This window comes from Phascolarctos cinereus, unplaced genomic scaffold (genome assembly GCF_003287225.1).
Source record: "Phascolarctos cinereus isolate Bilbo 61053 unplaced genomic scaffold, phaCin_HiC Scaffold_5;HRSCAF=322, whole genome shotgun sequence".
NCBI classification, from domain to species: Eukaryota; Metazoa; Chordata; class Mammalia; order Diprotodontia; family Phascolarctidae; genus Phascolarctos; species Phascolarctos cinereus.
The window spans coordinates 56,802,133-56,826,845 of record NW_027555958.1 but is presented as its reverse complement, the minus strand read 5'-3'; the positions used below and the strand labels follow the sequence as shown (position 1 = coordinate 56,826,845).

Genomic DNA, 24,713 nt, shown 5'->3' with positions numbered 1-24,713 from the left:
TTTGACATGGCAGGAATCTCTTAAAAATGTCTTCATTTGTGAAACAAAGGGTTCTAAGATCCCACTAGCCCTCTAAGTACAGTAAGGAATTTTAGCAACAATGGCTTATAATGTTTAGCCCTGCATGCTTGAATTGACCCAACAAAACAGTTGTAAAGTTAAACTAGTAAAGATATATAAACAGAGATAATCTCTTAGCAATTTTACTATGAGATTTATTTGTCTTACGTGATCTCACTTGACCTATTTATATGGTATTTTTTGCTAACTGGGTCTTTAATGAAATATGTTTTGTACCAATACTTTCTCCAAGCTATGAGGATTGTGAATTTAAAAGCCACTTGTAATAGGATGAATAATTTTCTATGTAAGGGTAATTTGGAAATCCTTTGACTAAGTTAATATCAGCTGATTAATGTGAAGTTTTGTTTTATGTTTTAAATTCATGATGTAACTATTATTATCATGTTTCTATATTTTCTTGTATTGTAAACTCTGGGAAACCATTATATAAAAAATGTTAAGAGAATGGTAATTTTATTTCATTAAGGATTTTATTTTTTTAAATTTGGATATTGTGAAATGATTAACTAAGTTATTGGGGTTATTGTGTAAGACCTATAAAGCATTCAACTGGACATATTTTAAAAGGGAAAAATATAATTGCTTACTTTTGGAAAAGAAAAGTAGTAGGAGAAAGACCTTGTAAAAAAAAATCTTCTCATGTATAAGCCTGCCAAACTCTGACTGAAAGAGGTCACGCAAAGCCTATCAGCCCTGTGAAAGAATTACTAAATTGGTTTGTTTAGAGAACAGGATCCCCCTCTACATTACAAGCACTCTTTGAATAAGTGGAAATTTTTTCAGGTTTGTATATGGCATGTAAGTTATTTGTGTGCTGATCTGTGATTATGAAAATTATTAATTTATATCTGCAATGATCTATACTGGAGTTACATCTTTGACTTAGTCTTTTTTTTGGGGGGGGGGTAGGCAGTGGGGTTAAGTGACTTGCCCAGGGTCACACAGCTACTAAGTGTTATGTGTCTGAGGCCAGATTTGAACTCAGGTCCTCCTGAATCCAGGGCCGATGCTCTATCCACTCCACCACCTAGCAGCCCCCTTACTTAGTCTTAACAGACCCCAGTCTTGAAGATTTTATTTTGTTCTAGGGGTTAATATACAATACCTTAAGAGATGACTGTATATTAGTCTGCAAACTGATGTCAGCTTTTTCGGAAAGATTCTTTTTGAATAAACTATCATATATTCACTATGTGAATTTACACCATAGAATTTGCTTTGTTAAGTTCTACTAATGACTTTTTCCATTAGAACAAGTTTTAAGCTGTATTTGAAAAAGGGAAATAACCCCAAAAAATGAATGTTAAATAATCTTTTGTGTAACTTTTGTAGAAGGCCTGATAAATTTTTATTTGTTAGTTAATTTATTGCAACGACTTGAGAGTATTGATAACAGTTGTGCCCAGCCCTACTGTGATTAGTGGAATTTTGCTGTTTGAGGCGAAATCTTTTGGGACCATGATTTTTCTTGTTGAACTTTGTTTTCAGTATCCTTCCACCACTTCAAGAAAAATGCCCCTAGCTCAGTGGGACCAAAGTCTGTGATCTAAGGCCCAAGGATATCTGTCCCTGGGGAAAAGGTTAGGAGGGTAACCTTGAAATGGCTAAGGAAGACCCCTCTTGACTCAGTTTCCCATACAATTCTTTCCACCTGGTGAATTCTGAGCCTGGCTATGGTATCCTGTCATACACTTGGCTGCTTATAGTGTTCTTGCCTGCAATTAAATGGAACTAAATACTTTTTTTATCCTATTATACACGTATTGAGTCATTCTGTGTCTTTTACACTCTGGCCCGAAAGACTAGCATTCATGCTGCTATAGTGATTCCAGTCTGCTTCTTCCCCTCATGGCAAACCTCTATTACCAGGGTAAGATAATCTGTACTTTCTTTTATCTAATATATCTTGCTGTTGCAACACCCTAGCACCTTTTACAGTTTTTAATCTGGAATTATAGTCATTTCCTTACTCTAAACAACTACATAGATGAATACTTGGCCTTGTCATAAGCCTATTTATGCTTATATATGCATGCACAAGATATGGTCCTTGTAATATCTCAAAATCATATAAGAATCATTAAGCAATGATGCAAAAGAATAAGGAACCAAAATATAGATCTACTCATTAGATCAGGTTAAAATCAGAAACATTTTGTGTGTAGAACATGTCCCAAGTACAGACATGTTTTACTGTAAGACAACTCTTTGATGTACACTGGTCTTTGTATACAATTTTATATTAATCACTTCTTATTGTATGTGTCTTTTGTTATTACTTGAGTAAAATTAGCAACTTTTGAGTAACTTCGTTTGAGTGATAGAAGTCATCTACTTATGTTTTTATGTAAGAATTAGATCCTTATCAGTCTCTAATTCTCCTAAGGGGAGAAATGAAATTAAATTGGAAATAATTGAATTGGAATTAATTGAGTTCTAAAAAGTAAAAATTTGGAGTTCTAAAAAAGTATGAAGTAAAAAATTGAATAAAAATGTTGAGAAAGCAACAAGATTAGATGATGATATATGCAATTTTGAAGGTTTTAAGAGTTCTGCCTTCTATGGCATTTTAAAGTATTTAGCTTTTGATTTCTTCGCAATTTAATTTCTTAAATATATCAATGTAACAAATTGCTAACTTACATTACAGGCAGTTACATTATACTGGAATCAATGCCAATTTAGACAAGCACTCTTAGCCTTAGCTTGTATGTCTACTTTGGTAAATAGTAAAAGGAATCATTTTCAAGTCAGATCCTCATAGATATTTTTAAAGATTCTTTTCTTTAGCTTATTGGAAGGGTTTATTTCAAGGCTTTAGAAAAAGATACAAACAGCAAGGGGGTATTTAAGAATTGAAATTCTCATTGCGGGAAGGGGTATTCAAAATGCATGCCATCTTGGGATGGGGGAAGGGGAGAGATGGGGAGAAAATTTGGAATTCAAAATCTTGTGGAAGTGAACACTGAAAACTAAAAATTAATTTTTTTTAAAAAGGTCCTCTCCAGACCCCTCCTCCAGCTACCCCAAACTACTTGGCCATTCCTAGATCTTTACCACAGTCTCTCTGTATGTAAGATCTATCTTGTCTCCATTAAGGGGCTCAGATTCAGTCTTGCCTGCTTGTCAATACAAGTGTCACAAATGTCACACAGATGCCTTAGGAGTCTGGCCAATATGGTGGATCTTTAATAAACCATGTCTTTGGCTAAAAAAAAAAAAGAATTGAAATTCTCTGAAGTTTTAAGTGAACTATGGCTTCCTAATTGAATATTCTTCTCATAGGTATATTGTTTATAAGATCAAAACCACAAGGTTTCAGCTTGTTTTCACCACATGAATTAATGATTAGAGAAGTGGAATATAAGAAGCTATACTAAAGTGCATTGAGATGTTTTATAAAAGACTGTAGCAAGAACTTCTAAGAATATACAAGTGACATGGAATCAGATAAACAACTTTACTGAAGAGGAACCCCTTCAGAGATGCCCTGAGAAAAAGATTTATTCCAGAATGCCCAAGATAAGATGCTACCAGAGAACAGATAACTATGTGGGACATCTGGGATCCAAGTTGAAATGTGCTGATAAAATGGACATTGGGAATGGGTTACTGGGATACTAGGACAGCCGATGTTAGTTCATTATCGTATTACTTCTGCTTTTGCTTCAACATACCTATGTTCGCTGAGTTTTTTTTAGTTGCCTTGAGACAAATTACTCTCTTCTCTGAATTCAGTCCATGGTTTTAGATATTCTTACTATGGTTTATGTCATGATTAATCTGTCTTGTTATTCTTTTTTCAACTTTTCAATAGTTACTGTGTTAAAGTCTCCACTGGAGAAATCTGTGTTACTGCACCCTACGGTTGATAATGATTACGTTAAAGATCTTATAGGATTAGCTATAGATAGGTGATCTATTTTGTGTGTATGTGTGCACACGCATGCGTGCAAAGGGAGAAACTGAGAAGATTAAGGTTGATTCTGTATCATTTTCTTATTGATCTTATTTACAAGCAATTGATTTTGTCCTGTAACTGCTTTTGTCCTATAATTGCTTAAGTTATGGCTCTTTGACTCTGAACTTAATTCAGAGATTTGGCTGGCCTGTGATGTAAAATTCCAACTCTCCTTCTAATTATTGATCTAGCCTTGCCTCAAGGAATTTAACTGACCTTGGAGGATGTGTGTGAAGACAAGAGAGTGAGGGAGGTCTAGTATCTTTACACCGCCAAGCTATCCTTCAAGTAAGTCTGCTTCGTTGTCCAAGAGGGTCTGATCCAACAGTGGGGAACCCGTGGCCTCAAGGCCACATGAATCCAATCTGGATTTAGTCAAAGGACTGCACCTGAGTACATACAAGGCCACATGTGGCCTCAAGGTTGCCTTGTTCCCTGTGCCTCAGCTCTGTAACCCATCATGTTGTTCCCAATTTCACGATGTCCCTACCCTGTTCTGTTCTTTGTTCTGTAACCCCTTATTGACAGGCAGCATGCCCCTGTTAATAAATGTTATTTTGCTTAAAGAATTACCTCAGTTCACCCTTTTGTAAAATTTCCCACACAACAGCACTGTACAAATGTTGCTATCATTATGTTGTGATAATAGGGAGACAGAGAGGAGATTCTTATACCATATGCTTTATTGGTTAAAAAAAAAAAAGGATGGGATCAGGTGCTCCATGTCTCTGCTCTAACAAGGGACACTTGTCAACATATGTAGCTCCAGTCAGGCCCAGGGTTTTTCTTTATCTTTCTAGGTACCAAGGCTTCCTCTTCTTCATTTATAGAGAAATATCCTGGTTTATAGTTTGGGGTAATGGTATGAAGGTGGAAAAATTGTTAGAAGGGAAAGTGGAGCTGACAGGGGAACCACTCTCATCGACAGGGACAGTGCTGGGGGTATCAGGAGCTTGGGTGGTTCCTTCCAAGGTGAGAAAATTGTTAGAAGAGACAGTGGAGCTAACAGGGGAACTACTCTCATCGACAGGGACAGTGCTGGGGGTATCAGGAGCCTGAGTAGTTGTTTCCAAGATGGGGGTGGTCTGGGGAGGGCTGCTACCAACAGATGGGATGGCAGTATTTCTAGCAGCTGAGGAAGTCTTCTTCAGCAACTGGGAAATAAAGAGGTTCACCTTGAATGCATTCTGACTGTTGGAACTAGAAGTAGGATTTGGGCTTTCCTCCAAAGCATAGGAAGTGATAGTAAGAGGTGCCTGAATTTTTCGCTGAGAGGTCTTCCCTCCAGGGGTTGAAGTGGAAACATCAGGAAAAGTCTGGAAGCTTGTTAGAGATGGAAGAGTTAAGGGGACCGCTAGAATAAAAGCAGAAAGAGCTGATTGGAATCCCATTTCTGACTGTCCCCCTTCCCAAAGCTCTCACCAAGCCTACTTAGGATTATATTTCTTAGCCTTTAAGGACTCAGCCTCCCCATTCCCAGTTCTTCTCCTCCTGCCCCAGAGGCATTTAAAAACAGCTCTGAGTTATGAATGACTCAGAAGGCATCATCCCACTTTTAAAAGCTCCCAACTTCTATCCTTTGTGCTTAACCCACAGCTATGGCCTTTCTGACCATATCCTCAACAACGTCTTTTTGTCCTCATGAGCAAATTGGGCTCAAAGCACTCTGAAGGAGAAACCACTGGGCCCAGAAGAGACACCCCCTGAGTATTCACACTGGGCAGGGCACTGGACAAATGAGGCCTTAAGACAGAGTGGAAAACACTCTGAGGTCCAGAAGGCCTAGATTCTAGTCCCAGCCCTCCCACTGACTGTATAAACTCAGGCAAGCGCTTGACCCCTCTGGGCCTCATCTATAAAATGAGGTGATTGAACTAGGATGGCCTCTAAGCTTCTTTCCAGCTTGATCACCATCTTCCAACTTCTAGTCCCTCCCCTACCCCCCTCCCCTAGCCAAAGATATCAGAGTAAACGCAGGTCCCATTGTATGTCTGCTGCAAGACTCATGTCTTGCCTGAGGTTCCTGAGCCCTAGGGCCTGATTAGGAAGGGCCCACCCTGGCCCAGGTTCCCTTGCTGCTAGAAGACATTTTACTTACTGCTGGAAGTCAGGAGGGCATCCTTTAATGCCTTCACGAGGGGAAAGGGGCCCTGCCCACAAAAGGAGCCACTGAAGTCATCCAAATCCAAGGACCACACCATGGCTCCCCCATAGTTTTCGTCCTTTATGAACCACGCCTGTGAACGTAAGCGAATGTTAGCCCACTGACTGTTCTGAGCACCATCAGCTTTTGGTGCTGTGCGAGAGAGAAAGGAAGAAGGAGACACAGTCTCTGACCTTGGGGAGCCCCCAGGCTGTTTGGGAGATAACCAACCCAGGAGAGCACTAAGAGAGGAGCCGGTGAACCCACTTCTCCCCTTGTAGCATGGCAGAAGAGTGAATATACCCCGCAAGGCAAGTTCCGTACTTTCCTCTTCCACTCCTTTGGGGCAAGGATAAGTCAAAAGAGTCTTTCCTTGCCTCAGTCTTCTGAGGATTACTTTACAAAAACATTCTAAACTCATGCACACACTCATGCAGCTGCCTCTCCTGTGTCCCTCACTGCCTCCATGTATTTTTCTTAAATACTAGAGTGAAAGCCAGCATAGCATAACAGATAGAGAGCCGGCCTCTAAGTCAGGAAGACTCAGGTTCAAGTTCTGCCTATGACCCACATATTGGTTATGTGGTCCTGAATAAATCACATAACTCTCTAAGATGCAAGGGTACCTCTATTTTGGTAGAAGGGACTCTGCAGTGGGAACTTCTTACAGCCATGAAATCACGGACGCAGTACAAAATAAAATACCAGAGTCAGAAGAACTGCCCAACTTCTATTCCTGATCCTAGGATTAATTAGCAATAGGATTTGGACAAATTAACCTCTCTGGGCTTTACTTCCCTGGTTTGTAAGTTATTTTGGTACAGGATGACATAGTGGGGGGGTGGGGGGGAACCACTGGATTTGGAGTCAAACTAGGTTTGAATCCCAGTTCTACCCCACCTCTATTTGTGTCTTTTACAGGCATCAATTTCCTGCTCTGTACAAAGAGAGGTCCTCTGAACTAGATGTCCTCTGCGGTTTGGTCCAACTCTCCATCTATGATTCTGTGATCACCAAGGTCCCTTCTAACACTAGAAAACTTTTGTCTCTAAAAAACAGACACACTCCAAAACCCTTTGCTCTTCTCACTCTACATTTTCTGCCTCTCTTCATAGCTTCAGCTGTGACCTCCATGGGGATGACTGCCAAACTGTCCCCTGTCCTCAACTCTCTTCTGGGTTTCAGTCTTCTATCTCCAATTGCCTCCTAGACATCTCCACCCGAATGCCCCACCTCAAACTCAATATATCTGACACCAAGCTTCAGATTTCTACCTCCCTCCTTTTAATAGTAACCTCATTCTTCTTGTCAACCAGCTTGTAAATCCTTATCTCCTCCCTCAAAATAGGTGGGCCTTTGCAACACGAGAAGCTGGTTGCACTGTGCCAATCTCCAAATCCATCCCAGTCTATTCTCTTCTTTCTAGTTCATTCCTAACCCAGGTCACTGTCCACCTGTATAGCCCATCCCAGAGATAAGGACCGATGGATCAACTGATGGAAAGGCCAGCCAACTACATGTCATAGGGGTAGCTAGGTGGCACAGTGGATAGAGCACTGGCCCTGGAATCAGGAGGACCTGAGTTCAAATCCGGCCTCAGATACATGACACCTACTAGCTGTGTGACCCTGGGCAAGTCACTTAACCCAATTTGCCTCACCAAAAAACAAAACAAAACAAAAACCACATGTCATAGTCCAAATAAAGGGCAGTTTTCTCTAGTTCATCCTGAATGAATAACTAGGCTGATTTCATTGGAGCATTCATGAATCTTGCTGAAGACACCCTGTAATTTCCTGGGGGCTTGATGAAATCAAAACAATATTGTCCACATACGGGACCATCTGGAGTACATCATATATCACCATCTAGAGAAAAGTCCTCTTCCGTTTGGACCTTGTGCAAAACATCTTCCCCGGGGATTATTTCATCCTTTGTATTTCTGTGCCTAGAACCCAGCACAGTGCACGGCACAGGGCAGGCACTTAATAAACTCCTGTTGATTAACTGGCTGATGATAGTGGTAAACACTTTTGGCAGACTGACGTCATCTCAATTTATGCATCACTTGGCATTAACAATAAGAGGATCACTGAATTGAATTCTAGCTCTGTGGTTGCATTAATTAAAGACGCTTTTGTTCTTACCATAGGCATAAGGGACTGAAAGCCTGTACGGCTGTGTATTGCTATACTAAATCAGGGTTTTTTTTGGTAAAAAAAAAATATTTAATAAATAGCACAGGGAAGTGGGATCTTGTCATTAAAGGTCTCATATATGTAGTATCTAAAGATAAAGAAGAGGAGGAGGAAGAAAAAGGAGGAGGAGGTGAAGAATCAGAAGAAGAAGTAAAAGGAGAAGAAGGAAGAGGAGGAGGAGGAGATTCATGGGAATAAGAGCCAGCTTGTATTTTTCTTGGTTTCATGAGTAACCATGAAATACACATCATTTAAGGTCTAACCTGCCAGGGAAAAGCCTCTGTACTTCAGTTTGTCCTCAGACAGCAGACTCAACAACAGTCTGTTGCCAATATTATATTTTAAGCCTTTCCGGCTTCGTAGAAACTATGAAAGCTTAAGAGTTCAGACTTTATCCTAAAGACAGTCAGGAATAAGTTGGGTGGACCTAGAGTAAGGAAGATCTGAGTTCAAATCTTGATTCAGATACATCCTAGCTGTGAGACCCTGGACAAATCACTTAACATCTTTCCACCTCAATTTTCTCATCTGCAAAATGGGAATAATAACAGCACCTATTGCATCGGGTGGTTGTGAGGACTAAATGAGACAAGATATGTAAAGTACTTTGCAAACCTTAAAAGTCCTATCCACACACTAGTTATAATTAATTGTTAGCAGCAAGGGAAAGAGGTGTGCAAAGAGATGTTTTCAGAAGGTTCATCTGGCAGTCCTTTATAACATCCATTCTAATGCCTCGCTGTGGCACGCAGTTGACCTGGGGTGTCCGTGTCTTTGGGTTCTCAGCTTCAAACTCGGCTGGCACAGCTTTTGATAATACAGGATCTATACAACTCGATGAGTGCCAGGCATTTAAGGGGGACTGCCAGATCTGGGTTAAGTACATGTTTGAATCATTAGTATCCAGACACCTTAGCATGAATCAGCAGATCTGACCCTCTGCCAGGGTTAGATAGGTAGGTGAGCAGGTGCTCAAAAACCTTTCATGACTTCCCTGTTGCCTAGAGGATAAAGCTGAAATGCCCTCCATAACAAAGCCCCAGCCTTCATTTCAATCTTACTCCCCTGCACCAGCCTTCTGCTCCAGATGTACTGGTGTACTCACTGAACACTCCATTTGCATGCCTCCCCCTCGGACTCTGCTCCTGGCCCTCTGCCTGCTTAGCTACAAGCACACACTTCCCTTTATTACAGAGAAAGATGTTAATGTATTTGGGCTGGGATGGAAGGCAGAAGAAGAGACTGGAGCCTGGAGGAAGATAAGTGGTGATCCATAAAGATGGTCAAAGGCCAAGCCCCTGCACTTCGAGCTGGCCAGACTATGGCACTCTTCCATTGTTTGGAAGAGCACTATGTTCGTCATGCCCATCACTCGATCTGGTGTTCAGAGGGCACTGGATGGATGGCCATAGTGCAAAAATGATCCCTGAAGCAAGAGGAAGGAGATAGTCCTTCTTCGAGCATTCTTAGCCTAAAGCCAGGCTTGTGAGAAAGCATGAAGTCTGAAAAGCCTATCTTTCATGCCCTCCCAACTTCAAGCATTAAGCACTGTCCTCCTTCTTCACTTCCCATCAGGTAACCTCCTAGCTGCCAGGGCTCCACAGCTGATTGGTGCCCTATGTTCTGACCTCTTTCTCTATTTCCTCACTGCTGTCAAGCCTGCTCTACCACCTATCTAACTTTGGGAAACGACCAGATCCACCAATTCATGCCAAGGTGCACATAACTAATGCAACCTTTATCCAAAGGAATGAACTGTGAAGTGACTGAAGGGGAGAAAGCTAGACATCAGTATCATGTCAAAAGGGGAGAACAGGGGCTTTCCTGGGACGTCCACACCAAATCCCATGACAAAACCAGCTGTCTACTTCCCAAAACACTGTAACACTCCAGCTCTCTGTCACTGTCACACACACACACACACACACACACACACACACACACACACACACACACAAACTACTCACAGAATTGAATTTTAAGTGGATGTAGGAATATGGAACACACTGGGTCCAGTTATATGTCACCAAGAATTGGCGCCCCATGGAAACTTGAGAAGAAGGAAGAATGAGGTCCTTACTTTGGAAATAAAGCTGTAGACATCATCATAGCCAACCCAATCACTCTTCTTGTAAGCATAGGAGACTTTCTGCTCCTTAATCCATTGTATTGTGGCTCCCTTGAGAAAGGGACAGATCTGTCAGCAGAGCACAGATAAGAGAAGGGTGTATGAATGAAAGATACAGGCAGAGGTGATGGGTACAGAGGGAGAGGCCTATGGGGCCACACACCCTTCCTAAGAAGTGAAGACTAACTGGGCAAACATGGAATGACTATGGTGGAGGGAAGGAAACTCATCAAGGGGTGAATAAGGGCATGTGTTTTGGGATGGAGGGGAGGAAGAAGAGGGAAGGACTTTAGGACTATCCATTCTCTCCAGAAGGCAGAGATTAACCAGGTAGTTAGCCAGTAGTGATAACCACAGCTCCCATTTATATGGTTTACAAAGCCTTTCCCTTCTGATCATCTCTAAACTCTGTGAGATAAGAAAGGATGGATTTAGAAGCACCTATTTCTATTTCCTCCCCTCCTCCCCCTGATCACAGGGCAAAATACACCATCCCCACTCCTACCCCAAACATATACATGTTGGGATTCTCCCCAGCATTCCCAAGGTCTCAGACCTCCATCACCTTGACTGTTTTCCCCAGGCACATGCACCCCAACTAAACGGAAATGCCCAGAATGTAGCATTCTCCCAAAGGTAACCCTTGCCCTCTATGGAAGGTCTACCCCAATCACCTCATAGTAAGCCAAAAACCCAGATTCCTGGGTATAATTCCCAGGGGATGATGGCCCAAAAGCAGGAGCCCCTACTCCATGGTTGGAGCTCAGGATGTCAAAGGTCCGTCCATAGGCAGGAAACCCCATGATGAGCTTCTCTGGCGGAGCACCCTTCTTCTTCCATATCTTCATAGCAACTTCCTGCAGAGGTGAGAAGAGATTCCCATCCACTCTTTGTTAGTGAGGGCCCCACCAATTCCCGTCGTCACAGAAGTGGGAACCAGCCCAAGTCCACCTTCTTACACAATTTAAGTAGTCTACTTTATTATTCTCCCAATTCCTTCCATACAGGGGGCTGTTGTGCCCAGTGACCACTTCCCAACTTCCATGGAAATCATAAGTCAAGACACTGATATAGTCCAAAAGCCTGGAAGGGAAAGTTATATAAGAACATGAAGATTTAGACAAGCAGTTCCCATTCTAAAAAAAAGGCAGATTTTCTATCCCAAAGTTGTTCCTTTGCTTTCTGACCTTGTTGCTTTCTCCTAATCCATGCTGTAGGACTGAGATATCTGCCATACTTTTTCTCCCCATCATTCCAGAAGCCTTAAAATTCGCCTTCCTCTATGAAGTCCTCCTGGACTTATATAGGCTGCCTGCCTATAGAGCTCCCACATATCTCCCATTACTCTTCACCTTGAAACACATTCCTCTTATTGGGTAACCAGTATAAACACCCAATGCTGTTTTAAAAAAAAATTTACTTTTTTGGTCCATCATCCATTTGGGCCAGACTCTACATCTTGGACTGTGTACAGCCAGAAGGCAGGAACCAAGTCTATCTGATGCTTTTTGTGTAGGGTCCAACCCAAGATTTGCATTGTGGTGGTGATTAAGGTGAATTTCAAGATGAACTCCACATCTTCTTGCTGGGAAAGCCTTGGCTACGTAGATGACAAATCTCCCTTCCTCCTCAACTCTACTACACTCATGTTAGGGCAAGCTGGAAGCTTTTCTGCCTGCCTGGGTTCAGGTAACAACCCTCCCCTGACACTCTGATATCTGACTCCAGCCAGGGTCACTGTTTCCTCACCTTGCAATGGTTGACACATCATAGGCATGGTTGATGATGTTGTGGTCACCAGACACAGCTGCAGTGAGCAGCAGCCTGTTTCGCTTGGTGGCCTGGGCCTCATTACGGAAGGCAACCACAAGTTCCTAGAGAGATGTGACAGAGGGAGAGGCAGGCAGAGGGAGGAAGGTAAAGAGAGGTGAAGCAAGGGAGACAGGCAGAGAGAAGGGGGCAGATGTGAGGGGCAAGGCAGGGGAGACAGACAGACGATGAAGAGGAGGCAAGGCAGAAGAAAAGAGACAAGGAAAGAGGGGAGGAAGGAGAGAGAGAGAGAGAGAGAGGAGAACGTAAAAGAGAAAGGAGAGAAAATGCATGCGGGGGGACAAATAGAGAAATAGAAAAGGAGAGGCAATAGTTAGGGAGACAGTATCAGAGAGAAAGGCAAATGGAGGCAGACAGGGAGGGAGAGAGAAAGTAGCAGTTAAAAGCCAGAGGGAAAACAAAAAGGACTACTATAGGGACCCCTGCCCAGCAGCACCCCCCCTTTCTGTCAAGCATCTTAAGTGTAGTATTTTATTTGTTGCCAGAAAACCCACCATTTCTATCCCCCCTACTATGGGGAAGATGGTACTGGCTCAGGAGTCTCCCCTCAGGGAATCTTCACTCCTGTTCCAGAGTCTCCTTCCCCCGTACAGCCCCCAGAAAGTGACTTTACTTGAATCAAGGAGGTGAATCGGCCACGATCCTCTTTGGGACTGCCCCTAAATGTGGGGTACTGGAAGAAAAGGTCAAGGCCGTCAAAGTCATGCTTCCGCAAGAAGTCTGTGACCGAGAAAATGAAAGTTTGTCGGTTCTCAAATGTGGAGAGCATCCTGGTGAATCTGTGGGGAAGACCTAGGAATCAGGAAGGTGCCATCCCTATAGGATCCCTGGGTCCCACAGGGTCTCCCGGGCAGAACTCCATAGAAAAACCAAGCTGTGTGCCAGCTGAAATGGGCAAGGCTCAAAGGGAAGGGCAGGCTAGAAACTTAGAAAACAAGCATTGGTCTTGTCTTTGTTTTGTTTTCTGAGTGTTCGGGGCCAGCCTGAGCCCCAGCCCCACTGCTGAGCGGGAAGATATTTTTAAAATCCTACGTTCCTGCCCCTGTAGGTAAAAATAAAATCATAGATCTAGAGCAAGGCTCAGAAGTTATCTTGTCCAACTCCATCTTTTTACAGATGAGGAAACTGAGACCCAAGAAAGTAAAATAACTTGTCCAAAGTCACAGAGATAGTAAGCACCAGAGGAAGCATTTGAACTCAGTCCTCTGGATCCAAAGCCAGGACTCTCCACTATGCCAGACTGCCTCTCAACCAGAAAACAATAATAATTTGTATTCAAATGGCCCTCTGATATTTACAGAGCACTTTCCTCATGATAGTAGGGAGTGCACATATTATGATCATCATTTTACAGATATGGAAACTGAAATTCAAAAATGGACTACCCAAGGTTACATAGTTCAGAGCTCTGACTCAAAGCTAAGTCTCCTGACTCCAAATCCAGGGCTCTTTCCACTGCACTAGTCAAGTCAACAAGCATTTATTCAGCACCTACTACATGCCAGGCACTGTACTGAGAATATAAAGAAAGGCAAAAAACAGTTCCTGATCCCAAGAACTTCACAGTCTAATGAGGGGAAAACCATAAAAACAACTGTATACAAATGAGATGTGTATATATATATATATATATATATATATATATATATATATATATATATATATATATATCACACACATATATATATATACACATACATGATAAATTGGAGATAATCACCAGAGGGAGGGCACTAGCATTAAGGGGCCTGGGTGCAGATCGTAGGATTTTAGCTGGGTCTTGAAAGAAGCTAGAGAAGTCAGGCAGCAGAGAGAGGGGAGAGAATTCCAAGTATGGGGGACAACCAGTGAAAACGCCCAGAGTCTGGAGATGGAGTGTCTTGTGCGAGAAGCAGCCAGGAGGCCAGCGTCACGGGATCGGAGAGTACGTGATGTGAAGTAAGGGGGTAACAGACTTAAGAGGTAATAGGGAATCCGGTTATGAAGGGTCTTGGAAGCCAGAAGATTTTATTTTCGACCCTAGAGGTGATAGGGAGCCAGTGGAGTGTATTGAGTAAGAGAGGTGACATGGTCAGACCTTCACTCTGGAAAAATCCACCTTGAAAGCAGAGTGAAGGATGGGTTGGAGATGCTGGAGGCAGGGAGGCTGACCAGCAGGCTGCTGCAAAACTCCAGGCGTGAAGCGATAAGAGCTTGTGATAGCGGGGCGGCAGTGTCTATTGCCTCTCTTACGGGATGTGGAAGGGACTTGGCGATTTCACAGCAACTCCCAAATGAGGGAAAGGCAGGTCACTGTGTTTTCTGCAGCTTATGAGTCTTAGAGAATTGCCTGGGGAACTAAGAGGTGAAGCGTCTTGCTCAGGGTCACACAGCTGTTATATACGAGTCAGAGAAGGGATTGGAATCTGAGTCTTTTGGCTCCAGGAGTGGCTTTTCATCCACCAACTCCCTCTTTCACTACTACTACTACTGCTGCTGCTGCTACTACTACTACTACTATCACTAATAATAATAATAACAACAACAATAATAGGAATTTCTATCTGTTAAGGGGAACTGCAGAAAGCCTGTGGGGAGAGACCTCTTGGGATAAATAAGGGCATAGCGTACTCTAATTTTCCTAGTTGCAGAGGCAGCCTGAGCCCCAGCCCTAGCCTCAGTGGACCCAGATTATAGCCAAGTCCTCACTGGCCATACCTTCTACATATCCATAGCACCTGCTCCACCAGCTCTCAGCTTCTAGCCTCATTCTAGCCACCCTGTTCACCAATCCCAATTCTTCCTCAGCCCAAAGAGGTAATGACTTAACATTCCCACCTGTTTGTGCCAAAGTACCAGCCCCCAATGGACAGCAGTATATGTAGCTCCTTGTTTCTGTTATGGGGAAGAAGGAGATAGAGGGAATTACAGCCAGCTCTCAGTTATCTACCTTCATAGGGCTCAGAGAAGTATAGCCAATGAGTAGCCAAACTAAGACTTGAACCCAGTTCTCCTGACTCCAAATCATTTTTATTCACCTCTGGATAGACCTAGAAAACAAGCAAATTCCAAGACAGTTGTTTCCCATTAATTGTCTTTTCTTTGAATTGGCTTTTACTTTCTTTCCACCTGTATTTATAAATGGGAAAACTCCCTCTTCCATGGAAAGGGCAGAATAGAGGGTCAGGCTCAAGGGAAGTACCAGGCAGAACAGGAAGTCAGGCATGAAGAACACATCTAATCTTTAAACACAGCCTCTATTCTGGTCTTTGCCATTAGCCAAGTACCCAGCTTCCCCAACATCTCTCAGGGCAGCTATGGAAACACAACAGGGTAGGACCATAGAATGCTAGACCCAAAGGGGGCCTGAGATGCTTGTTTTATTTCTTAAGTTCAGAATAAAATGTTAAAAATAAAAATAAATAGATAAAATGGGAGCCTGAGAGATACTCAAGACTGATCTCATTTTATAGATGGGGAAACCAAAGCCTATAGAAAAGCACGTTGGCCCGTTAGTAACAGGGCCAGGATTAGAACCTCAATCTCCTTACTAAAACAGTCTGGTCCTCTCCCCACTACTCCACAGTGACTTCACACAGAAAGATGTCTGACCTTTCCTTGAGACTCTTAAGCTGCGGGTACATTTTCTCCTCATCATTCCTCTCTGTGGGGGTAATCCTGTTGTTCTGCATCGATGCAAAGGCATACACCAGGTGGGTGCAGAGATAGGGGTCCAGGTCCTCCGGGAAGAGGAAGGCAGGGCTTGGGCGGTACTGGGCCCAGCTAGTGAGGTAACAGACCAGTTTGAAGGCTGTACCTGGCATGGGAAAGCATGCATTACTGGGGAAAGAACTAAGTGGTGGTCTCCCCAGGGCAGGCCAGACACCATCCTCAGGGAGCCAAGCCACCAGGCTGACTCATACCCTCTTAGAAATGGAAGAGATTAGAGAGGCCAACTAGCCTGAAATATCATTTTACAGCTGAGGAAATTAAGTTTAAGGGAGGTGAAGGGGCTCAGCCCACACAGTCCAGGACTTGAGTGACAAAACCAGGATTTGAACCCAGGTGCTCTGACTCCAAATCCTTTGTATTTCCCACTGAGCCTTCTGCCTTCTGAGAAAAGCCGGGTCATCACCATGGCTTCTCCAAGATTCCTTGTGTATAGTTAGATGCGGCAAGAATGAGCTGCTGGAGTGGGGATGATGTTCTGTGCTTTCTCATCCCCCAAGACCTCCAAGCCAGGATGCCTTCTCCATTAAAATGGGAGGAAGTATGCCTCCCCTCCCCAAGAAAGACATTAGAAGTTTAGAGAGCTTGACAGTATGTGAAACTCCTTAGCCCTAGGGGGAATTGAGGGTGAGGGTGGGGAGATAGTGTGGGAAGGGGAGAGATTGTGCTGTATTCTTACCCAGCTGGAGCTGGAGCAGGAGGGCCAAACCTGCAGGAGAAACAGGAAAATATTACACACACACACACACACACACACACACACACACACACACACACACCCATTGCTAGCTAGGGAGGCAGATAACCTGGTTATAAACCCCAGCTTTGTTACTTCCCACATGCATGACCCTCACCTTTCTGGACCTAGCTGACTCATCTGGACTAGGTAACAATTGTCATCATTATCATAACAGCTAACATATCCACTACCAGTGTTCAGTCATTTCAGTCATATCCGACTCTTTGCGAACCCATTTGGGGTTTTCTTGTCAAAGATGCTAGAGTACTTTGCCATTTCCTTCTCCAGCTCATTTTACAGATGAGGAAACTGAGGCAAACTGTTGAATGCCTTGCCCAGGGTCACACAACTAGTAAATGTCTGAGGGCAGATTTGAACTCAGGTCTTCCTAACTCCAGGCCCAGCACTCTAGCCACTGTGCCACCTACTTGCCCCCATAACATATTCATAGTACTTTCAAAGGTACACACACATACACAAATATATACATACATATATATATACATATGTATATGTATATATAATTTGAGGTCCCTTAAAGCTCTAAAACTATGAACCTAAGGTATTATATACAAACACATACCTATGTGCAAACAGAAATGCATATAAGAGCATACACACATACATATGTGAACACATTTGCCCACACAGCATATAAACAGGCTTGAATATGCCCACATTCAAAATACAAAGCAATGTACACATAACAGGAAAAATCAGAGGAGCCTCTTAATCTGCTGGGACTATGTGAACAAAATAACAAGAACAGCTGGTGCCTGTATAGCGTTTTAAGATTTGCAAAGCATGCCAATTAAATCCTGCACCTTATCCCATTTAGGCCTCCCAACAAACACTTAGGAGGTGAAGAGCACAATGTTGTTATTCCCCTTTTGTAGATGAAGAAACCAAGTCCAGATGAGATGATAGGATTTGCCCAGAGTCTCACAAGTAGGAACCCTCAAATACACAAATACAAATGCAACTCCCCTTTCCCAAGGATGGGGCAAACACAGCAGCACACAGCCTTGCACAGATACAGGGATACTTTGCAGAATACCCAGTAGCAATACCATAGTCCAGCCCTCCTAAAGGATCCTAATCTTAATCCTAAAGATTAAGATGGTCTTTCCTCTGTGAGGCGTAGATCATTTGGCAGGGCAGACCAACGGGCGAGTGAGAGTGACAACTTCTCTGTGGGTGCCGAGTGGACCTAGACACACTTACCAGCCCAGAGCAGCAGTCTTGCCATGTTGGAAGCCCTCAAGCAGCGAAGCCAAAGTGCGGAGTTGATTTTTATGAGCTACTGAGGGCGTATCTTCAAAGGCCAGTCTAGCCCCAAGCCCAGCAGAGTCCTGTTGCAATCACTGGTGATTCATGGGCCCCTGTCACTTGTTGCAGGAACAGGTTGCCCCAGAGTCACAGTGCCCCCAAGGCCTCCTGGCAGCCCTGCATAGCCCACCTGCAGGTCGTAAAGCAAATGTCCTGTCAACATAGGACTGAGATTCCCAGCATTTTGAGCTCCTGCCAGGGTCTCTAAACTGCCCCCTCCTTGGTACTGAGCCCTTCCCCCACTTCTACCACCAATATGTCAAAGATTTTAGAGAAGGGACCTTAGTGGGACCTAGTACAACCCCTCATTTTACAGATAAGGACATCAAAGCCTAGGGAAGCTAAGAGACATGCCCAAAGTCACATCAGCCCCCATCTTTGGCCCTCATCCTCACTTCCCTATCACTCTTTTCATACTCCAGCTTTCTCTCCTTGATAGAATGTGAACTCTTTGAGAATAGGGACCATGTTTTTATCTTTCTTTGTATCTTCAGGGTACACAGATTAGTACAATGCATAGAGTAGTGGGATTGGAGTCAGGAAGACCAGAGTTCAAATCCAGACACTTACTAGCTGTATGACTCAGGTAAATTACTGAACCTCTATTTCCCTATCTGTAAAATTCGGATAATAAGAGAGCCTAATTTTCACCGGGTAGTTGTAAGGATAAAGCAAACTAACATTTGTAGAGTGCTTTGACAACCTTAAAGTACGATATAAATGCTAACCATTACCATTATTAGCACAGTGCCTGGAACACAGTAAACCTTTAATAAATTGTTTATTCATTAACTGGGGGTCAGTTCCAATATCTGGCACTTAGATCTCTTACCTACTGACCCCTCCCTGGCAAATATATAACTCAAAATCAAGGCACTGAAGATGTCTGGACAGACTTTCTCAGTCCAATTCAGTTCTCATTGATACTTGGGACCCTTTTTTGATACTCGACCACCCCTTCCTAGTCCTTAGTTTCTTCTTTCCCTCCTTTCCTGCTGCCCCACCCTGCTCCAACCAGAGTCACTCCTCATGCTTTGACTATACACAAAGATTGGGAAATTTGAAAACCTCTCTGTCGAGCAATATAAAGCTCTGAAGAAATCTCTACATGTTTTAAAACACTTTAGCATCACACCTCTAGCACTATTACATTTTGATTTCCCTTATTCATGAAACATACTTAAAAAGTTTTTATTTCAATTAATACACATTTTTCTTCTTCCTACTCCCTTACTACCTCCCCTCTCCCCTGGGTGGGGAAAAGGGAGCCCCCTGTAACAAAGTCAAACAGAACAAATTTCCCCATTGGCCATGTCTTTTTCTGCTTCATGAGCCCATCCCTTCTGTGTTAGGGGGTGGGTTGCATTCTTCGTCATTGATCCTCTGGAATTGTGGTTGATCATTGCATCAGAGTTCCTAAGTCTTTTAAAATTCTTCATTGTTTTCCCAGGTATGCTCTCTTCACCATATCAGTTCATACAAGTCTTTCCATGTTTCTCTGAAACCATCTTTCTCCGTTCTTTACACCATGGTATTCCATTACATTCATATACCATAATTTGTTCAGCCCATTCCCCAATTGAAAGGACCTTAGTTTCTATGGTTGGGTTTTTTGTTGTTTTGTTTTGGGTTTTTGCCACTACAAAAAAGCTGTTACAGATTTTTTTTGTATAAGACTTTTTCTTCTTTCATTGACCTTTTTGGGGTTATAGGTCTAATAGTATTAATGATGGTTGGATCAAGGAGTATGCAGAGTCTAGTTAATTTGGGCATCAAACTGCTTTCCAGAAAGTCTGGATCAATTCACACTTCCACCAACAGTGCCTCAGTATATTTATTTTCCCAAAGCTCCTCCAACATTTATCCTTTTTTTGGGGGGGGGGGTAATTGGCAAATTAAACATTGCCAACTTGATGGGTCTAAGGTGGAACTTGCTTTAATTTTCATTTCTCTTAATAGTGATTTGGAGCATTTTTCCACAGTTATAAACAGGTTGAATTTCTTCCTGACAACCACCCTTGACCATCCTTTAGCCACTTATATCACTGCTTGCCTTAACTATTGCAATAACTTTTTTGGCCCCATCTCAGATGGGAGATATTTACTCATTTCCACCCTCAGCATCTCCCCCATCATCCACAAGCCATTAATGCTCACCAATAACATTTTCAAATTCTCTCTCAAAATACTATGTGCTTCTGGGCCTAACAACAAACTCACTGAAGACTTATTTAGCATATCCTTATTCTAGTTCCCATTCCGGGTTCCCCATTTTTGCTTTCTCACTCTGAAGACAATTTTCCTTAGTAGAGAAAATGCCTTGTATCCATCCTATTGCCTTTCCACCCATACCAAGCACTGGTCTTAATCCCTGTCTGGATCTTCTATTTGCCCACTTTTTATTGCATAAGCATTTATCACAAATCTAAGCCCATTCCTGGTTTTACTCTTCCTGATGCTATTTTTATAAAATTTTTGCAACTCTTCTTTAAGCAATGGGACCCTCACTAATCTGCCTAGAAATGATTTGGTTGTTTTCACCAAATCAAGGCTAAAAGTCAGACTACATAAGTTTTCTTCTCCTCTACCACAAACTCAAAGAGGAAGTGGTCATTTCTACATCATCCCCTAATTCTATGGGTTCCCATCATTTCCTCCCCATTCATCATGTGGTAAGAGTAAGATCTAACACAGAATTTCTTCTTGTTAGTTCTTTCACCGTTTGAAGGATGAAACTGTCATTATAGTGAGTCAGAAATAGATGAGCTACTATTTTTCGTAGACAGCTCCAGTTATGCCTAGATAATTGACCTTTGTGCCAGGTATGTGATATTTCCCAAATTTATCTAGTTCTTTCTGTCCAGACGGTCTGTAACATACTCAGATGACAAAATCACTTCTAATGATCTTCACCTAAATGAATTAAATGCTTTCTCGCTCTGGCTCCTGGATTTACTTTATTAATATACCTACTTAATATACAATATTACTTCACTCCATGTTTTACCTATGTGATTTCTTTTGAATAATGTATACCCATAACAGCAGCTAGATGGTGCAGTAGAGCAAGCACTGGACCTGCAGCGAAGAATATCCAAGTTAAAATTTGGCCTCAGATACTTAGGAGCTATGTGACACTGGGCAAGTCAACTAGTTTGCCTCAGTTGCCTTAAATGTAAAATGGGAATCATACTAGCACCTACTTCCCAGCTTGTTGTAAGGACCAGATGAGATATTGTAAAGCACAATGCCTGGCACTTAATGCTGGTTTCTTCTCCTTCCTGCTATTCAGAACCACATTCCAATCAATCATAGGTCTCACTCAATGATCTAAGGTGAAATTTGCTACTTCGACCTAGGACTTCATTTATCTTGCTTGTTTACACTGACATTTGTGTATAGATGTTTTTTTCCTGCTGGTTCATTCCTTGGATTTTGCCTCCTATAAACCTGTGATACTCCTTCCTATACTGAAGCTACTTCCTGCTCCAAGATTTTCAGTTCAAATTTTTTTTCAATTAGATTTCTAAAACACAAGACAAAAGCATTCTTACCAGCCTTTTTATGCTGAAAATCAAGGGCCTCCTTGAGACCAAAAAAATGACTTAGGGGCAACACAGATGTGGCTTTTGACAGTGCTGTAGTAGACAGACTCAGAGACTGATTTATGAGACTGGAGCTTTTTTTTAAAAGTTCTGGCTACTGGTGAAGATACTTCACATGAAGGGTACTAGGGCACTTCTACACTGGGAGAAGAAGCAGCTCTAGCTATAGCATCAGTGAGGAGCCTGCCACAGACTTAAGGTGCTACGAGATTTCACAGACATCCAAGAGAAACAATTTCAACTTGGCCTGGGGTGGGACCAGGGTCAAGGTCAACTGAGATAGACAAGAAGTCCCAAATGTCACAAATACACAAGAAAGTTAAGGGCATGGCCCTCCTGCTCAAACCCAAGAGCTCATGAAGACCTAGCACAAAAAGGATTAAACCCATTGTTTTCAAACAGTTGAATGTAGGGCTATGTGTATATAATCTATGCAGGGCATTGTTTTGCTTTTCCAGTGTAACTTGTGTGATATGCAGGTGTGCTGGAGATGTGGGGGAGAACAGGTAGGAAGGGAGAACACCCAGGAAAGCAACTAGTCCTGGCCTCTTGTGTCAAAATGAAGGTAGTGCAAGGTTTCTAGCACCTTCCCCCATTATCTTGTTTATTCTGCATGTAGCTTGTTTGTACATGTCTGTTGTCTCCTCCATTAGACCACATACAAGCTCCTTGAGGGCAGAATTGTCTTTTGCCCCCTTCTTGTATCCCCAGAGCTTAGCATAGCACCCAGCACATAGCAGGTACCGAATGTTTACTGACTGATCCAGTTACAAACTCTATTCCTGACAAACTGGAGGCAGTTTCTCCCTAGGGATGTTGTTTGGACACTTCCACTATTACCAAAGAGCAGTTGATGAACTCAATGGTTCAGTTTCCTCCTCTGTAACATGGGAAAGACAAGAACAGATTATATAGGCCTTGGGAAAGGGTAGAGCACTAACAAAAAGTAGACCCATCAAAGAGTACAGCTGGAAAGGTTCATAGCATGAGTTAGAATGGAAAGAATACCCATGCATCTAGTCCAAACTCATTTTACAGACGTGGAAACTGAGGCCCAAAGACACCTGCTTAAGTTCCCATAGTCAGGTGGCGGAGTTCTAAGTCCTTCCAGATACTTTGACTTCAAACCCAGTGCCCTGTACTGCATCATGCTTTCACTCAGACTACTTAATCCACCCCCTTCATGGTACAAGAGAAAACTGAGCCCTAAAAAGAAGTGACTTGTCCACAGCCACACAACCAGTTGGTTGATGAGATAGATAACTTAGTGGTCACTTTTTTTGTGTAGGATGAACAGGGATAAATTACCTTGCGAGGGAACCTTCACAGGTTGGCTGTGCTCAGCCTGAGGTTTCCATCATTTCCTAAGGCAGGGGTTCTTAACCTAGGTCTGAGAACTCAGACGCAAAACCAAAGTCAGATCATTCAAACACAACCAGTTTTCTTCATATTCCCAGACTTGACTTTATACATTTAAAAACACTATTTTAGAAGGTCCACAGGATTCGCTCGACTGCCATGGGAGCCATGAGACACACGAGACAAAGATGATACAGAAACCCCGCCCCCCCCAACAGCACCAAGCATAGGGACTGTGACCTAATGCTGGATGTGGAAACAGAAGGATTAGACCCAAATACCAGCTTAACCTTTTCTTAGGCAGCCTTGGGCAAGTCAGTTAGCCTCACTTGGGCCTGTGAACTTTCAGGCCATACTTCATCTACTCTCCCCCACCTACATATCCACCAACAGCCAGATTCAGCCAGTCTTTTAGCCTTCAACAGAACTCAAGTCACGTCTTTTTAACAATTTTCCTTCTTTCCTTGCCAGATGCTTCACTTTAACCACTCCAAAACCCACCAGCTGTTTCAAGCTTTAGTTGCGTATCACACCCTACTTATACAATCTGATACCCATCAGGACACTGTTTTATGCAAACTTGGTATGTATCTCTCAGTGCCTAGTAGTAAGATTGGCAGATTTTAAAACAGACCTTTGATTTTATTAGATTGGTGAGAAAACACCCTCTACCAGCACAAACTAGCAACCATGTTTGGAATTTAGCATAGTTTGTATGTCTCAGGGACAGGACTTAAATTCAGGGCCATACTGCCTGCACACTTCTACTGACTGCAAAATTAAGTCACTCATATGTCTAAGTGGTGTTAAGATCTGCTTTCTGATTCTTTTATCTCCCTCTGCATTTATGGAACTTTTGCTAATTAAAAAAAATTACAGGAAAAAGATACCTCATCCCCATATTTTACACCGATTAATCACACCTGTGCACAGTAGTTTAGTTTGCAAAACATCCTTAATATGCATTATCTCACTGCAAATTCACAAACCTATGTATAGCTAGCTAACAGCTAATATTTATATAGCACCTACTATGTACTAAGTGCTTCACAAACATCTCATTTGATCCTCAAAAAAAACCTTTTCAAGGTAGATGCTGTATCCCCATTTTACAGTGGAGGAAACCAAGGCAATAGAAATGAAGTAACTTGCCCAAAGTCACAGTCAGTGGGTGTCTGAGACTGGATTTGAATTCAGGGTTGCTTGATTCGACCCAACTCTATCTTCTGTGCCATCTAGCTGCCTTTAGGTAGAGCATTTATCATCCTCATCCCAAACCCAACAAGCATTCAATGCCTACTATGTGCTAGGTATTAGGGATTCAAAAAAAATGAAAAGCAGACCTTGCCCTCAAAGGCTTTACTGATGTCAAATGGAGAAAGCATAAAGATCCCAGCAACCACTAAATAATAAAGCAAAAATTAAATTAGTTAAGCTTTAAAGAGACAGGAAACAAATCATTACTGATGCGGGAGTCATTCCTGAATCAGCTGTCCGTGATGGTGAAAAACACATCAACTTCTTGGGGCAAAGATAAAAATTAATAGAAGACAAGAAAAATCATTTTTTTAAAATGATATGCAAAAATGACTCCATCTTGACCTTTAAAATAAGCTACTGATATTGAAA

At 42.5% G+C, this 24,713-nt stretch overlaps 1 protein-coding gene across 2 annotated transcripts; it reads right to left on the bottom strand.

The window, feature by feature from the left end:
• Positions 1-4,706: 4,706 nt before the first annotated feature.
• Positions 4,707-24,636, bottom strand: LOC110218693 (chitinase-3-like protein 2). 2 transcript variants are annotated; one of them, XM_021001538.2, is made up of 12 exons: positions 24,428-24,636; positions 18,016-18,250; positions 16,732-16,761; positions 15,936-16,140; positions 15,162-15,218; positions 12,958-13,123; positions 12,264-12,388; positions 11,474-11,597; positions 11,189-11,371; positions 10,467-10,583; positions 6,144-6,282; positions 4,707-5,399 (listed from the first exon to the last, which is right to left on the bottom strand). In XM_021001538.2, the coding sequence occupies exons 2-12, from the start codon at positions 18,038-18,040 to the stop codon at positions 4,870-4,872; spliced, it is 1,701 nt and encodes a 566-aa protein (XP_020857197.1). In that variant the 5' UTR covers positions 18,041-18,250; positions 24,428-24,636; the 3' UTR covers positions 4,707-4,869. The 2 variants fall into 2 exon arrangements, with proteins under 2 accessions (XP_020857197.1, XP_020857222.1); XM_021001563.2 differs by lacking the exons at positions 15,162-15,218; positions 16,732-16,761; positions 18,016-18,250; positions 24,428-24,636 and adding an exon at positions 15,274-15,373 and having other exon boundaries at positions 15,936-16,023.
• Between the last annotated feature and the right edge of the window lie 77 nt (positions 24,637-24,713).